The 17,242-nt window shown below is 41.5% G+C and overlaps 2 protein-coding genes across 3 annotated transcripts; one reads left to right on the forward strand and one right to left on the reverse strand.

The window, feature by feature from the left end:
• The first annotated feature begins 170 nt into the window (after positions 1-170).
• On the forward strand, positions 171-3,934 carry neil1 (nei-like DNA glycosylase 1). The gene is made up of 10 exons (XM_078789331.1): positions 171-330; positions 723-1,194; positions 1,275-1,394; positions 2,740-2,848; positions 2,913-3,009; positions 3,123-3,244; positions 3,315-3,342; positions 3,412-3,482; positions 3,554-3,758; positions 3,832-3,934. Exons 2-10 carry the CDS (start codon positions 752-754, stop codon positions 3,876-3,878), a joined length of 1,242 nt encoding a protein of 413 aa, XP_078645457.1. The 5' UTR covers positions 171-330; positions 723-751; the 3' UTR covers positions 3,879-3,934.
• On the reverse strand, positions 3,873-11,994 carry man2c1 (mannosidase, alpha, class 2C, member 1). Of its 2 annotated transcripts, XM_078789303.1 has the most exons (26): positions 11,517-11,994; positions 11,115-11,240; positions 10,927-11,050; positions 10,783-10,853; positions 10,378-10,555; positions 10,097-10,286; positions 9,564-9,670; positions 9,360-9,470; positions 8,540-8,632; positions 8,352-8,468; positions 8,197-8,292; positions 7,953-8,098; positions 7,602-7,725; positions 7,404-7,525; positions 7,237-7,322; positions 6,552-6,683; positions 6,396-6,475; positions 6,114-6,208; positions 5,919-6,023; positions 5,699-5,855; positions 5,358-5,501; positions 4,877-4,986; positions 4,725-4,804; positions 4,514-4,656; positions 4,342-4,445; positions 3,873-4,261 (listed from the first exon to the last, which is right to left on the reverse strand). In XM_078789303.1, the coding sequence occupies exons 1-26, from the start codon at positions 11,615-11,617 to the stop codon at positions 4,150-4,152; spliced, it is 3,054 nt and encodes a 1,017-aa protein (XP_078645429.1). In that variant the 5' UTR covers positions 11,618-11,994; the 3' UTR covers positions 3,873-4,149. The 2 variants fall into 2 exon arrangements, with proteins under 2 accessions (XP_078645429.1, XP_078645433.1); XM_078789307.1 differs by lacking the exon at positions 11,517-11,994 and having other exon boundaries at positions 10,927-11,070; positions 11,115-11,246.
• Between the last annotated feature and the right edge of the window lie 5,248 nt (positions 11,995-17,242).

Below are 17,242 nucleotides of genomic sequence, written 5' to 3' on the forward strand. Positions count from 1 at the left end.
ATGAAGTAGGCCCTTTGATTTCAGTTTATACGCAACATTAATATTAATAATAATACAAAATGCGTATTCAAACAGATTCAAATGTATTTTCAGAGTAAAACGTCATAAGATGTCAAAACGCATACCTTGGAAATCTCGCGATATGTTTGCATTGTCGAATGGACAGTTGGCGGTAACGTTACGAAACATGTTTGGTAACAAGCACGGTATGGGAAGCCGTGATGGCACAGGGAACACCTTCCTGAAGGATATCCATGCACACGGAGTTCAAAAGATAGCACGAAAAACTCGTAAGTTAGGCCAAGCAGCAGCGGTGACGTCTACTTCCTGGTGAGTCATTTAAAGTCGTCAAGTCTGACCAAAGTGCAACAGTTCCAAAAGGCTTTGTGATTTAAGATACATTTTATATTTTGGTTGGATGGAAGTGATTGATTTGCTGTGGCGAGTGAGGAAGAATAACAACGCAACGTATGCGTTCAGGAGGCTGTGGTCTAAAAATAAAATATAATAAATATGAGGTTGTAACTTACGTTTGAAGATAGGCAATGCACCCTAATGTCATTGGAGCATCATCTGAGGAGGAAAAACAACAAACAGGTTCATTGTAAAACTACTGTGGAAACAGGAGTTCAGAACAAATTCTCAGTCTCCCATCCACATGCAAACCAAACAGCACTGTAGTAAAGACATAACCTCATAGCTATGTTTTTATTTCCTTGCAGCTGCAAAAGTTGAATTTGTTCCAAGAAAAATGCCAGAGGGACCTGAGCTCCACCTGGCCAGCCTTTACATAAACAAAATGTGCGATGGGGTGGTGTTTGCTGGACCCGTCAGAAAGTCTGATGTCAGCAAGAGCCCTGATGTGGCCTTCACCTGCGAAGCGTACCGCATCAGCGCCGCTTCCAGAGGGAAGGAAGTGAAGGTGACACTGACGCCCATCAAGAGTGATGACACGAAGGCCAAAGAGGCACAGCAGCCCATGGACATTGTTTTTCGCTTTGGCATGTCAGGATTTTTCCGCTTCACCGCTGAGGATGATCTTCCCAAACATGCCCATCTGTGTTTTTATTCCAAAGAGAAGCCTGGCAGAGTGCTGAGCTACGTGGATGCACGCAGGTTTGGCAGCTGGCAGCCAAATGGGACATGGCAGCCTGACAGAGGACCGTGTATCATGTTTGAGTACAACAGCTTCAGGTTAGCAACACTTCCATGTTCATATCTAATTATAATAACAAAAACCCAATTTCACTAACTCACTGATGATGACTTTACAGGGAGAATGTGGTGTCGCACCTGTCTGATCGTGCTTTTGACCGGCCCATCTGTGAAGTACTGCTCAACCAAAAGTACTTCAATGGTATCGGGAACTATCTCAGGGCTGAAATCCTTTATAGGTATGTTTAAGGCAGGTTTAAAACTAGGTCTTAGTAAAGTGCAAATATCTGCCAAGGTGGAAATATTGTGGTCTGCTTATCAACACAAAAGATGCAGTGGTGTGGAAAAGTGTTTGCACCCTTCCTGATCATCAAAAAAAAAATAAAATATTAGTCATCAAAAACACAAAATTCAGACGCTATACCGGTACATAAATATCGCCCAACCCTACCACAGACCGTCACACTACCACCACCATATTTTACTGTTGGTATCGTGTTTTTTTTTTAAACGCGGCATTACTTATACGGCAGATGTAATGGGACACTCACCTTCCAAAGTTTTGGTCTCGTCACATCACAGTATTTTCCCAAAGGTCTTGGGGCTCATCAAGATGTTTTCTGGAAAAAAATGAGAAAAAGAGCCTCAATGTTCTTTTTGTTCAGCAGTGTTTTTTGTCTTGGAACTCTGCCATGCAGGCCATTTCTGCCAAGTGTCTTTCTTATGGTGGAGTCATGATGAACACTGACCTTAACTGAGGCAAGCAAGGCCTGCAGTTCTTTGGATGATGTGGGTTTTTGTGTGACCTTTTGGATGAGTCGTCTCTGAGTCGTCATTTTGGTTGGCCAGCCACTCCTGGGACGGATCTTTTCGCAATAATATTCCAATTTGTTTGATCTGAAACATTGAGGTGTGACAAACATGGGAAAAAATGTCCTGGCTTCTAGTATTATTACTATCATTACCGCTGTCGTCATCATTTCCGCTTATATCGTTAATAACTATTAGACTAGTCAGATGTTGCTACTTGTTTGCACGCCCGTGTGCTTTGACTATGAGGGTCTATTCAGAATAGATGACAAGTGTCTACACCTATGTCTCCAAATAGACACGTTTATTCCTGTTCCTAAATGGAATGGCTATATGGCTTTTGTTTCAGACATGCGTTCATGTGGTTACATGAACCATAATTATAACATATACTTCATTCACACTGTATTTTGTACATGTTGACACTTAAAATATTGCGGTGTTACTTTGTTACAACAGCTGTACCTTATATATGAAGTACTTAATACTTGCAATACCCAAGGTTTTTGAGTCAAGAGAAAGGAACCAAAAACCCTGCTACATAAGTGACCATTGAATGAAAATACATTCCCAAAATACTGCCCAAACTTTGTGATCTGATTGAGGAGACTGAAGGCATGTTTTTGCTCTCACAAGTTGCCCTTTCATGATTAATAATTCACCAATTCATCATCTCACATGCAGATGCTTTAACTGTCTTGCACTGTTTCCACACAAAATAACTTGTTTTGAGAAAGACTGGAACTCAAGTGTGTATGTGTGTGTGTCTTCCAGGTTAAACATCCCACCCTTTGTGCCTGCCCGGGCTGTGCTTGAAGGACTCGAGTCAGATGATGTGTGTGAAGACAAAAAGCCTGTGAAGAAGGGGATCCACAACAAAGAGGTGAACAAAGCAGATTATCAGAAGTAGTGACATCTAACAGCGTCTCCGTGTTTGTCCTTGCCAGAAATCTGTGAAGGGATCTAAAAAGAACAGAGTGGAAGAGGAGACTGCAGACCTGCTCAGGCTGTGCCACACCGTTCCGCTGGAGGTGGTCAACTTAGGTGGGCTAAAATAATGCCACGGTCTGATTAAGTTCACTCGCTGTCGGGGTCTAAAGGTTACTCTTCAAGGGAAACAACAGGGCTTCTCTTATTAAGGCCTTTTCTTCTTGGAGGTGGGAAAGGCTACGATCCAGAGAAGATGGACTACTCTGACTTTCAGGCCTGGTTGCAGTGTTACTATGTGGATGGAATGAAGTCTATACGTGACCACAACGGCAGGACTATGTGGTTTAAAGTATGCAAACACATTTTTCTTCCTAACATTTGTAGCATTTATGTACAAATACAAAATGGTGTAATTTCAGGGGGATGCAGGTCCTATGGCTCCTAAAGGTAAACACAACCAAAAGGTATAGTCACCATACTAACCAGAGAAAGCTCAGCATATTTCTTATACACTAGATTCAAAGTCACCAAAGGTCAAAAAAAGAACAAATAAAGATGCAGACCATGATTACACCCACAAGAAAAAGGTATATTACCCTCATGTTTTAAATAGACCACCAGCACATGCAACCCTAACCCCAATGTGTCTGTATTTAAGGTGTCTAGGAAACAGAACTCTGAAAGCACGGTAAAGAAAGAAGCGGTCAAAAAGCAAACAAAAGCAGCAAAGAAAGAAAGAAACGTACCTCAAGAAAAAGCCAGACCCAGAAGAGCGATGAAATCCTCTGATGCAAACACACCTCAGCACCAACAGAAATCAGCTGCACGCAGGAGGACTGAGAACAATGCAGAGCTAGCAGCAGGTTGGATTAGAACAATTTCCACATTTTCTATATGAAAATATGGAAAGGTAAACTCACTTTCTTTTTGTTGCAGGCTTTCAGAGACGTAGTGGGAGATTGACAAGACAGAATGTCAAGTAAAAACATTGGGAAATGCATTTTTTTTATTCCATATTTTTAAATAAAACATTAAAACATTAAAACAACAAGTTTATACTTGACATGGTTTCAATCACAGTACAGTGTTATTAGCTCAACCAACTAGCCTATACAGCCAATGCAGGGGGGTCCAAAGTGAGGCCCATTTTCAAGCTACAGCTTTATTTGTGCAACTTCATCCAAACCTTTCCTAAAGATGACCATTAGGGATTTTGGAGGTTCCACTGTTAATCTACAAACATTGATTTACTGGTTAAAATGTAAGCAGCAGCGATCTGACTTGAAATGGGGTGAAGTCGAGCGTGATCCCATCAGCAGTCACACATGCTGGCTGAGTGGTGTCTATTTGCTCTAAAAGGTCACAACTGAAACAGAAAATATCATTTTGACCACACTAGTAACATATACAGTATTGTATATAAAAAATGACTTTTAGATGACTTACTTCCAGGCCTCCCTGATTGGAAGAGTTGTGTGGAGGGTTGCAGTCACACATCCGCCGTAAGCCTCGTACATTCTAACAATGAGGGCTCCCTTCCTGTCCTCTGCCTGATGTAGTAGATGCAAGCTTAGCAGACTCATTCATAATAAGCCACACTTAGTGTTCAGTGTGATACCTGTTTAACAGTCTCAAGGATGACAGCTGCAGGAGTAACGGAAAAGGCGCTCCACGGCGCCATGTCAAAGGAGCACTTGGTTAATCTTAGAGGAAAATTGAGATTGTATGCACACTGGATGACTTTGGCATCTTGGAAGGTTCCTGCAAAATGAAATGGTAAAAGTGAAGCCTTAAACAGAGAGGGAAGAAGAACTTAAAGGGTGACTAACCACTGTGTGGCATGACTGCATAGGTGAAATGGTGAGTTCCCATATCAGCATTGCCATCTGGAGCCTTTGGTGCCCTCAACCTGAGACAAAAAAAAAGTATTCAAGTTCACAGCAACCTAGGTTATTAGTATCTGAACTGCACATGTACTCACAGCGACAGCGTCATTGTGTTCTTAAAGACGGAATAACCGTATTTGCAGTCATTGAGCAGCGCCACTCCAAAATTGTGCTCTGACAAATCGGCCCACCTGTGACCCCATACCTGAGAAGAAAAGGAACATAGTACAAGATAGAAAGAGGGCAAAGAATCACCTGGGTTTACTTTTATTATGCTAGTTCTAGTCTTTTGCTATATGGACAAAAGGTTTGGTTGTCAAATAAAAATATGATAGAATCTTAATTCAAGAGTTCAAATCTATTTCTGAATACAGAGGCGGAAATTAAAAATGTGTTTATTTTAAACCCAAGTAATCGGTTATTAAACTAATCCCTACAAATGTCTGATGGATGTAATGAGATGTAATAGATGAGACAGGATGTCATTTTTCACTTCCTACAGATGTCCCAATACCTTTGTCCATATAGCGTATATGTGTAGAAGAGAGAACGTAGAACGTGTCGAGCTGAACGTACTTCAAATCTAGCCCAGTCCCATGATGTGTTCCTGTGGGTAGGTCTCTGCAGATGTCCAAACTGGATCTCATATGTTGCGTTGGGACTGTGCACTCGCACTGGGAATTCAACCTTAAGAAACTTGTGCGACTCAGCCCAGTGCACCTGGCAACAGAGAATGTTGTCATTTCTATGTGACACCACACTGATATGTAGTATTGACAAAAGTTGTTTTTAAAGGGGAAATGCACTTTTGGGGGGAAATTTTGCCCATGATTCACAACGCATTTCTTTCCATTTTCTGTGCATTAACACAAGAAGAAAAAGTGCAGTTCCCCTTTAAGTCAGTCAAGAGAGCATACCTGCGTGTTGAACTTAATGAAAGGACACATGGCGTCCATCACGATCTCCTGCGTGACTGTACTCTTGTCACTGATTCTTAGCGTGAAGCTGACACTTCCTCTGAGCTCATGGGAAAACAGCACATGAGCAGGCTCCACCACATCCAGCATAGGCCTCCTGTGGAAAGACCATCTTAACTCCAGAATACGTAGGAATGGGTGCAATGGTAATGACTCTAACCTTGTCTGAAGATGGTAGTCCATTACATCCCATGCGTCCCAGTACAGAGGTATATCATCAAACAAGACAAACTGGTTACCAGAACAACCAAACGAAATTGCTTCCCTGAAACCAACAGTATGGAGAAATTGATGAGTAGCTAAAAAGGAATAATATTTAAAAATAAACATCTGCTTCACTTTCAAACTGGAGTACCTGTTTGCAGTGATCAAATATAGCGACGCCATTGTGCCATCTTTATTCACAACTGTCCTTATGATGCCATTTTCCATGAGGAAACTGCCATCATCCTGTAATAATACACAATGAATTAGTTCAACAAAGAAAAGTGCTGCAGGTTAAGCAGTTTCATCTTTAACTTTGACCTGAGCTACCTGTTGGCAACAAGACTTTGTTGGACACACATTGATCAGTTCCGCTTTACAAGAAACCTTTTTATGATGCATGTGGAGATTAACACTGTTGGGTTCAATGTACCTGAACGGTAATACAGACTGGAGTTACAGGCTTTGTTTCTTGAATAAGAGACACACCGATGCTGGGAACTTGTACCAGAGCTGTCGTGTAAAGGACAAAACAGAGCGTAAAACAGAGAATAACAACCACATCAGTGCATCCCCAAACCATGTTTACTGGGGCCATCTGGAATCTGGATGACTTCAAGGCGTTCCCAGGGCAGAGAGTTGAAAACACCTGTGGCATCGCCATTCGACACCACAGCACGGAGGCTATCTTGCAGGAGTGCGGCACCGCTTCTAATGATATCTACAACACAGAATGAAGAGTGTTATTTTTTTTAGGAAGATAGCATGCCATATATTTTCATATAGAAGACTCTGCTTCATCATCTGCTGAGTCGCCCATTTCCTTAGCTTGTTTGTCAAACTGTACAGTTAAGTTTGTTTCATAACACTGTGTGTCTTGAGTCTCATCACAGGTGAATAAACAGTCTGCAGGATATCATACATACAGCATACAGGTGAACCCGAAGGAAAACACAACACCATCAGCATAGTTGTACGTGATCATGATGTGTAAACAGGAAACAAAAACCTATGTTCTTTTTCATAAATAGCACATTCTATAGCAACAAAACCTATGGTCTTGGTTGAAAAAAAATGGGGGCTTTACTCATAAGACAAGCCAACCCAACTACACAAAAACAAAACATATCAACATGTTGCAAGTGCAAACTTGAAGCCTAAAGCCTCTCAGATAAACACCTGGTATTCTGTGCAGTTGAGTAATTAACTTCTTAATACATACTAACTGAAGAAATATCGCACGTTTGATATGAATGGACATAAAAAAACCATACCTTCATAATACCTCAGTGCATCCTCTACAACCATTGCTATACATGTGCCTGGGATTACATCGTGGAACTGGTTTAGCAGCAGAAGTCTGCAATAGAATTGTAAGCACCTTAAATCTTGAAACAAAAGCCACTGTCTAGTCATTCAAGTTAACTCAGTGAACCCTGACCTCCAGAGTTCCCGCAGTCTCACTACAGGATACTGAAAAGTTGTGTCCCGACAAAGTGCCAAGCTGCTGGCCATCTCAACGTCATGTAGGAGTGTCTCACACTGGCGGTTCCCCTGCTTGATCTACAAAGCGGAAGATTTGAATGACTGCGTTGTGAAAACGTTTCCATGATGGTGGATTATTCAAGTACACACCGACCTGCGCCTGCGTGGTGTACGTGCCATTGTGCAGCTCTAGAAAAAGTTCTCCTGCCCAAGTGCACAGCAGATCTGAGTCAGCCCAAAGTTGAGAGAAAAGCCTGTCAGGAGAGGACATCTGAACCCTAAAAGACAGACAGGAAGTATTCGTAATATACACACGTAATAAAAAAAACAATAATGATGACATCAGTGGAGGTGAATCATTTCCATTTGCAATGACGCAGCATGAGCGTGGTCAAGCTAACAAGCAAAAATCTCACATTGTAATTGACTTGTGACTAGTTTATGGATAGGAAAGGGTTTGGTCTCCCATTGGTGGCGTGTAAATGTCCAGGAAAAAGGAACTGACTTGGGAAGCCCGTCTGTGTCCTGGACCCGCTTGAGTCTATCCAGCATCAACTGCGTTGGACCGCCGCCACCATCACCAAAACCAAACAACATGGCGCTGTGGTTGGCTCTGCCTTTGTCATGATTCTGTTTTACAGTTTTTACAAGCTGTGGACAGAACAGGACCACTTGTAACTGTGTAAGCTTTGGATGCTTTGTAAATATTTTCTTCTCAGACTAAACAAGAAGATACCATACACACTCACGTCTTCAACCTTGCCTTCCATGCCATAGGAATTTCCTGGTGGGAAGTGAGTCAAAACCTTGGAGCCATCAAGGCCTTCCCAAAAAAATGTATTATGCTGTAAGAAAGAGACTTTAAAAAAATAGTTTTTAAAACATTATATCCACAAATCCTTACAGGGAATGTGTTCACAAGGTTCCAGCTGAGTTTCTGTGTTAAGAAATTGGAAATTCCACAACCCTTCATTATCTGTGGGAGTTGGGCCGAGTAGCCGAAGGTATCTGGAAGCCAAAACTAAATAAAACAGAAAAGTCATACAAACAGGCAAATGTGTGCGTCAAATGTTGGAGATGTAAACTCCCTACCTCTTTGCACCTCATCCCAAATTCTTGCTCAAAAAAACGTTGGCCTTCCAGGAACTGCCTGACCATGGACTCTCCTGAGGGCAGATTGCCATCCTGACAAACAAGAACCAATAAGCACAAACAGTATTTGGTTGACGCTCAAAAATACCAAACATCTCACAAATGTAGTTCCTAACGAATAAATAAAGTTCTTAAGTATTAGGGCGGCAGTGGCTCAAGAGGTAGAGCAGGTTGTCCAGAAACTTCTGGTTCAAACCCAGTTTTCTCATGCCACTCAATGCTGTAGTGTCCTTGGGCAAGACACTTCACCCACCTTTCCCCCAATGGTGCCCACACTAGCGCATAAATGTGAATGAATGTTTGGTGGTGGTCGGAGAGGCCGTCGCCGCAAATTGGCAACCACATTTCTGTCAGTCTACCCATAGGTAGCTGTGTCTACAGATGTAGATTACCACAACCAGAGGGGGACTATGGAGTGAATGAATAAAGTGTTTCACTGTGAAGCGCTTTGTGTATCCTGAAAGGCGCTATATAAATCCAATCCATATTGTTATTATTATCAAAGGGGACCTATTATGATTTTTCCACGTTTATGACCTATAAATGTTGTATTATTGTATCTTAGAATGTTGTATTCTCATATTAAACCATGCCACAGTTTCAGATAATGAGGTTTAGGTGGTGCAGATTCACAAAGATCTAAAGGGCTTTCTGTGCGGGAGTCCACAACGCAATACAAAAGGCTGTAAAATGAGCATAATAGGTATCATTCAAAGATTAATGATATTTTATGAATTTCTGAAAAAAATCAGGCTTTCACCATCTCCACCCATGTCCCACCGACTGGGATGAACTGGCCTGTCTTGACGTAATGTTGAATCTCTGAGAAGAGTCCCGGGTACCAGCACTTCACCCATTCAAACTGCTGGGCCTGGGAGGACAGCAAATGGGTTTTAAAAGATGAAGAATTCTTTGGATTGGCACACACTATCTGTATTGAACTCTGTCTTGACCGAGCAACTACCTGAGAACATGTAAACATAAAGTCTGGGTTCTTTTCCATGAGACGGATCACTGTCACCCAACTCCGAGCACACTTGCGAATAGTTTCTTCATAAGGCCACAGCCAAGCTAGAAGAATACACATAATATAAGAATTCAGTAATCAGTGACCACAACATTAAATATACACCAGTACAATACAATGTCATTCATGTTGTGGCTAATGCGTTTATAATGGCCAATTTAAGGACTCATACTATAGCACTTCTGGAGCGCCTCAGTATGATTACTAACATGTCTGACAAGGCATTGGAAATCTTGATCTACACAAATATGGAATGGGAATCTGTTTTTTTGTTCTCTCATTAAAGCAAAAATAACAAGAATACTGTTGCTCATAAATTACGGCTGATTAGCTACAATGTTTGACTGAAAGTGTCACCTGATCCATAAATCATATACCAATATGACCTTTCACTGCAGCTATCGGGCACTGCAATTTCAGATGTAGATAGCAGAGTTATTCAATTCACAAATATGATAAAAATGTGAGACCTGAGTCAATGTGACAGTGACCCATGGCATGGACGGTGTGCTGACTTTGTCCATTATGCTGGCTGAAGAACGTGTGAGCCAGACTGTGTGCTTTGGAGAAAGACCTGGGATCCGTGGGGTCGCACACGTTCACCATTTCATTCACGGTGAACAGCGCCTGATAGCTACGCTGCTCACCCTCGCCAAGTTCCTAAAATGGAAGAAAGAGGAACAGAGGCGATTAGCATTTCCTTTTGGATGAATTCCCTTCATAAAAGACAGATTGTTTTCTAGAAGTGTACCTTGACAATGTCAATCAGCATCTCGAAATCAGTCATCAGCTCCCTGACATCCCGGTTGAACACCACAAGCTCCGCCTTCTGCACGGAAAACTTCTTGTTCTGGTCTGGACGTGCGATCATTGACCCATGACCGGCTCCAAAGAGTCCATTACAGGCCATCTCCACAAAGATGGTCATGCTAAAGGAACATAAGAAACGCAGAAACAAACAACCATTGACACAGATAGAAAACTTGCCATTTTTAAGAGTCTCTGGTGAACCTAACATGCATGTGTTTGGTGTGACTCAGGAAGTCCACACAGAGGAGTCTAACACAGATTTAAACCCAGATCCACATGAACCACTTTGAGAATGATGACTTTATGTGGTTTGTTATTTTTGCACACTAAAAAATTGCTGACAGACCTGAGCGGTTCCTCTTCTGTGAGACAGTCAGAGAGAACGTAACTCATCTTTTCACCTTCTTTAGTCAAACCCTAGATAAATCAACAACACAGGAAATTCACTTGAAGTGCTTCATTAGACAAATCTAATTCTATCTATTTTTACCTGAACTGGCTGTCCATCCCTCCAAACCATTGCCTCTCCATCACTTTCCCACAGAACATGAACCTCTTTACCTCTCCAGCACTCTGGGATTTTTAGAGTTGCTTTAAACCAACAGGTCCACCACCTAAAAAGAGCAATGTCTTACTAAAAACACAGCGAGGGTGACTAAACGTAACAAAAATACTCACGTTGGCCCAAAGGTATCGCCTACTTTGTAGGGTGTGAAGGTCTGTGTTTGTGCTTCCTTCAGTGGCATCCGTTTGGGGGACATGAATGAGCTGAGGGAGTCCAATGGGGAGGATTCTCCGTACAGCCTACATGAGAAGATAATAAAGTACTGTAGTGAAGCAAAGCAACACATTTGTAATGGTCTATCGGTACAGAAATGTGCATTTTATTACATCTTAGACGTTAATTAAATCGATTACCAACATTAACGTGACTATGTTATATTAAATTGCATGTATACTGCATCTCAATGGCCCACATTCCATTCATAATTGATATAATATAATATATAATATAATATATAATAAATATAAACGCCAATATGTCATATGACTGAAAGCAGCTCATTCCAAGCAAAGTACCGTCCTCGCAGGTTGCAGTCTGTGAAGTAAACATCAGAAATGAACTTCTCGGCTCTTTCCAAGAGTGTACGCCTGTTCTTCAACACGGGTTGGTGATACATAGCAAAATACGCAACGTGGAAACGTTAGCAAAAACTCGGCGGTGCACAAAACTACTCGTGAGGCCAGAAGTGACGAAAAGCTACAACAATCTTTCAGTCGTTCTACTACCGGAAGTACAAATCGGGTTATGTGTTTTAGAAATGTGGCCAGTAGATGTCAGTGTTGTACAGGGACTGGATGGAGTTCTCCAGAGTTTCTAGTTAAAGTAGGTGTGCCAGAATGGACCATACTGTAACGACCCTTATGGGTGTGATGTGTTGCCATGGAGAGATATGTTCCGGGGTTGGGAAGGAAAAGGAGTGACGGACAGGAAGTGACGAGAGAAAATCGAATGTTGTTGGGAGTTAGTTGTGGCGTGAGTTATGGCCGCGACAGTAGCCGTTTGAATAGACAGTAGCGATAGTAGCCTTGTAAAAATCGTTGCTTTTTGGACCTTAATAAAAAACTGGTGTTCCGCCTATCTGGTCTGGTGTTTGGCTGAGCGCAGAGTCTTACAATACATCGACGCCGCATCGAGTGAGCGTGTCCACTCCTGCAATACGTCAACGTCGCCGCCATAGTGGATGTGTCAAAGCTACGCTGTAAATGAACACCAGTTTTAACCCGAGACTCCTTGTTAGCACAGTGTTCTTAGCTCCCACCAGTTCCTGTACAGCACTTCCAACACGTTGGGGTACAGCCCGGTTCTAGTCGATACTGCCCCCACTTGACATCCACTTCCGTTTTATGCCTGTCACTATGCAATACGTGTCAAACGCAATCGGTTCTACGCATGTGCAGAAGGCGGGTACATCCAGTTGGCCTATTTTTCGTTCGTCATATGTTATGTATGTCATATTTTTGCAATGTAATTGACTTTTTACACATTCATATTATACATATAAATTCACTGTCATTATCATTGTCACCTCTCTAACTCTACACTTCATGGTGTTTCCATGGTAGGCTGGTTAGCCATATTTTATATTTCTTTAATGATAGCATTTTGTAATATATTAAAATTATAAGGCATCTCTGAGTAAACTTGAATATCATTTCAGTATCTCATTGCCCGGCGTACTGTCTGTGTCTTGTTTTCTGGTAATTAAATATGGTCACCATAGCATATAATATATAAAGAAGTAAGAACAAAACCCCACCATGGTTACTGAAATAACTTGAAATTGACAAAAGTAATGATCATATGTTGGGGGAAATCTGCATATTGACATATTGACAAGCTACAAAGCTTAGAGACAAATCTGGAGCTCTTTGGCAAGTCACATCAGCTGTAATTTTACAGATGCATAAACGAAGCATACAGAGAAAAAAAAGCACCTTCAGCTGCTCTATAGTCCATCATTTCATGGCTGGATGTGTTTAGCTTCTGCATTCCTCGCTTAGAAGAAGAGCTTATTTGAGGTAGTGCTCTCTTTAATTAAGCTCCAATTGTACTGACCTTTCTCCTATGACCTGTGACATCACAATATATTGTTTGATATATTCTCTTTCGGGACCATTCTCTGTTTCACATAAGAGATATTTTGTGGTAAAATCCCAGCTGTGGTACATAAACATGCAATTTTCTTGGTGTTGTCATTGTTGATTTAATCTTGCAAAATGACAGTAGTATTTACTGTATATATACACTGATTATGTAGGGTATTTCCACTAGGAATCACATACATTTCCATGACAACAACACTCTCACATTCCTTGCGAGTGACTTCCCTTACTGATATGTAGATCATCTTGACCTTGACTGTGTTCATCTTGCCTCACTGCATAAGTTGATGCTATGTATTTTGATATTTGCATCAATCAGAAGCTGGGCTCAATTAAACGGCCAGTAAGTGTGTATAAAAAGTATGGCAGTGACACTTGTCATGACTTGATCTTTTCTTTACTTTGACCACAGGATGCTGATGGTAACTGGGGTGAAGAACAGAAATGAGGAGACACAACTCAGGAGTTTGTCCATAGTTATGAATAGAATATGAACGGTTGTTTGTATATATGTGCCCTGTGATTGAGTCCAGGGTGTACCCCTCGTCTCACCCAAAGACAGCTGGGATAGGCTCCAACATGCCCGCAACCCCAGTGAGTATAAGCAGATGAGGGTGACAGATTCAGACCAAAAGTCAAAATGACTAAAAACAGCAACATATATCTATTACACAAAGGGTGGGGGGTAAGGGGGGTCCAGTACGACCCACAACGTTTTGGCCACCTGTTCATGTTTGACACACCTGTTTTATAGTAACTGCAGAATAAAGTCAAAAGGCTGATGATGACATAATAACTCTCCAGCAGTCCTCTGGTCAACTGAACAAAGAGTGCAGCCGGGAAACCAACATGGGTTCGGGGTCATCCTAAAAACCACAATAGCCTCTCTTTCTCAGCAGTATTTACCAGGGGAGGTTCTGTTTGTTCCAGCCTTTCTGTAGTCTTTTATTATGATATCATGGAGAAGCTCTAAGTACAGGGTTGGTACCAAATGCCACCCTACCATCAAGGATGCCTGATGACTCCTGTCCCCTGATTGTTTGGACTGCGGTCAGCACATGGTTCCACTAAGGCAGGAAGGCCAAAGGGAACAGATGACACGGCCTGACTTGACCGGGGACTTTCAGGAACTCAGTGGTGACCTAACGTACCTTGAGGAGCTCACCACATTATGGTGGATAATGTGCAAAGGGGTCTAAAGGGGACATATCCTCATACCGGATATGTTGTCACCAAACATCAAAGTGCACTGAGACACTCTATGGTTGCCACAACATAACAAAAAGAACATTAAGGAGACCACCCTAAAACCCCAGTACCACAGAGCCTCTTGTGATCCACCTTGCATGTTACCACAAGGAAAAATATACCTTGAAAGTCACCTAAAACCCCTGAATTTTAACACCATAGACCCCAGAAAATCATCACTTTACACTTCAGTGGGAATCTAAAGCTAAATCCAATCCAACAATGCAGATTAAGACAGGCTAAGCAGAGAAACATATTTCAAGAAAAAATAGTCTACACTTCAGTTCTCCATTATAGAACTGGAAACTACCCTTTTTTCCTAATGTTGTGGTTCGGAGCGTCTCTAGGCCAAAGACAAGCTGAGCTGCGGCCCACAAATGGCCCCCAGGGGCCTTAATGTACCAGTGATGACAGTGGAAAAAATGTGATGATGGCAATAGAACTGCTAACGAAACAAGTGAGCTGCTTTTAGTCCTGATATGGAGACACGTCTCCCAATAAGCTCTCAGCACATTCACTTTTGTCCTGTTCAATACCCCGCCTATAGAATTAAAAACCTGTTATCTTAATGTTCAAATAAGGGGTTTTATTGTCTTAAAACAAAAAGCCTCTAGACGACGCTTAACTTTTAACAACGAGAATTTACCGTTTTATCATGAGTAAATAAAAACTCGGGGACATCCACAGGTGAGGTGTCACTGTTAACAATATAGCTACACTTCCTGTGGGAAATCCCTGTGGGCTGTGATACATCTTCTGTACACTAAGCTGTGTCTATATACGGTGCCCTGCAGGAGTATTGGAACAGTGAGGGAGGCCAATTCCTTTATTCTTGCTGTAGACTGAAAATATTTTGTTTTGACATGAAAATATGAATACTATTAGAGACATCCCCCACCCCATTTTTCACGTCAGTATTGTAACATGTGACTCACAGGTGTGTTTTAATGCCCAGGTGTTCAAATATCAATCAGAACTGTCGACAAGCATTTGGAATGTCCTGAAGAAGAAATAAACCACTGGTGGACTATGGAACAGATGGGTAATAGCCTCACTGTTCCAATACTTCTTGAAGGCACAGCACATACAGCAATGTTGATATAAGTAAGACTGAATGACGTAATGCATACAGCCTAAAGATGCACTAATAGTCATTATTCATGCACATGTTTAAAATGGAGCTGCACGGCCAAGTGGAACCTAACAGACTCCTGTAGATTCATTCATTCATTTTCTACCGCTTATCCTCATGAAGGGTCGCAAGGATATTAACCTAGCATGTTTGTGGAATGTGGGAGGAAACCGGAGTACCCGGAGAAAACCCACACACACACGGGGAGAACATGCAAATTCCACACAGAGATGGCCGAGGGTGGAATTGAACTCGTTTCTCCTAGCTGTAAGGCCTGCGCGCTAACCACTCGCCCTACAACATACAATCCAACAGTGCAAAATGTAAATTCGTCTTGGAATTTTGATCAGGAGCTGTAGCTTACAGTGGTGTAGAAGTGGATCTCATCATGATGGTCTTTTTTGTACATATAAGCGATAAGATTATAGCCTATTCTTCTTCTTTTTCTTTGGGCTTTTCCCTTCAGGGGTTGCCACAGCAAATCAATCTCCTCCATCCAACCCTGTCTCTCTCAAACCAACTACCCTCATGTCCTCCTTCACTACATACATAAACCTCCTCTTAGGTCTTCCTCTACGCCTCCTACGATTCACTATCTCTCCTCTGGACATGTCCGAACCATCTCAGTCTGGCCTCTCTGATTTTATCTCCAAGGCCTCTAACATGTAATGTCCCTCTGATGTACTCGTTCCTGATCCTATCCATCCTGGTCACTCCCAATGAGAACCTCAGCATCCTCATCTCTGCTACCTCCAGTTCTGCTTATAAGATTATAGCCCATGTATATAAAAAAATGTGAAATAGATTTTTATGGATGGATTTTCCATTAATTTTGACAAATGTATGATGATCAAAGGGTTTATGAAAGTCAAATGTATATGACTAATTAATTAATACATCACGCTCGTCAAATGTCAAGTGTTGTATAGATAGTGTATCTAGTGTTGCACTGTATACAGAATTAATAAATAATAGAAACCTGCAAAAGTGATTAAAGAATTCTAAACCAAGCTATAGAAAGACTATAAACAAACCTCTATAGTCCCAAAAACGTGTGGTTAATTTCATTTACTACATCCACCTCATGCAGTATAACTACACACAGTACTTTACATGGGCATTAGCCTAAGTCTTTAAGACAACAAGCTTAACTTTGATACCACAAGCTATGCATCAATGTAAAGCTCAAAACTAAATACTCCAGGGCAGGAGCCCTTTAAGGAAATGTACACGGAATGAGATCTGCAATGTCATGTATTCATAGGTGACTCACGTGTTCAATCACAAAAACCTGGCGAGGATTCAGTCACTAATGTTCAAGTTTAACCATTTATTAATTATTAAATTTTAAATTATGTCTCAATAGGCAGCATATAACGAATCTAATGAGAGCCCACTACTATGCAAACCTGCAAAGAGGTTTCTAATATAGTAACATTCTCACACCAGCAAGTGGTTTAAGTATTCAATTGGTATTTTACTGTACTGTGTGTTGTTAAAACTTAATAGACGCTTCACTTTTCACCTCAGAAGAAAATGTCAACGCTGCATTACCTCACTTCTTTCGCGTTGCTAAATTAAACTGCTGATTCCATTTGAATTCTATTGCTAATCAAAACAGCAGCCCATACCAAGCCACACAGTCAGATAAGTGTTGACTCTTTGTGGCCGCTGCCAAAAGAGTACCCTGCACAGTGCTAACCAAAGATGGCTTTACATGATGTGAAAGTGACATTTTATCCAGCAATTTTCTATGCCG

The sequence above is a fragment of the Doryrhamphus excisus genome, linkage group LG1, assembly GCF_037039965.1.
Source record: "Doryrhamphus excisus strain RoL-2023G ecotype Guam linkage group LG1, RoL_Dexc_Guam_v1.1, whole genome shotgun sequence".
NCBI classification, from domain to species: Eukaryota; Metazoa; Chordata; class Actinopteri; order Syngnathiformes; family Syngnathidae; genus Doryrhamphus; species Doryrhamphus excisus.

Bases quoted from the DNA above. Each gene is read 5' to 3' on its own strand.
- neil1 (XM_078789331.1), top strand. From the start codon at position 752: ATGCCAGAGGGACCTGAGCTCCACCTGGCCAGCCTTTACATAAACAAA. The intron at 3,343-3,411 runs GTAAACACAACC...CTTATACACTAG, and splicing joins AGGTCCTATGGCTCCTAAAG to ATTCAAAGTCACCAAAGGTC. The intron at 3,759-3,831 runs GTTGGATTAGAA...TTTTTGTTGCAG, and splicing joins CAATGCAGAGCTAGCAGCAG to GCTTTCAGAGACGTAGTGGG.
- man2c1 (XM_078789303.1), bottom strand. From the start codon at position 11,617: ATGTATCACCAACCCGTGTTGAAGAACAGGCGTACACTCTTGGAAAGA. The intron at 8,469-8,539 runs GTAGGGAGTTTA...TGTTTTATTTAG, and splicing joins TTGGGATGAGGTGCAAAGAG to TTTTGGCTTCCAGATACCTT. The intron at 6,684-7,236 runs GTATGGTTTTTT...TCTGTGTTGTAG, and splicing joins TGCACTGAGGTATTATGAAG to ATATCATTAGAAGCGGTGCC.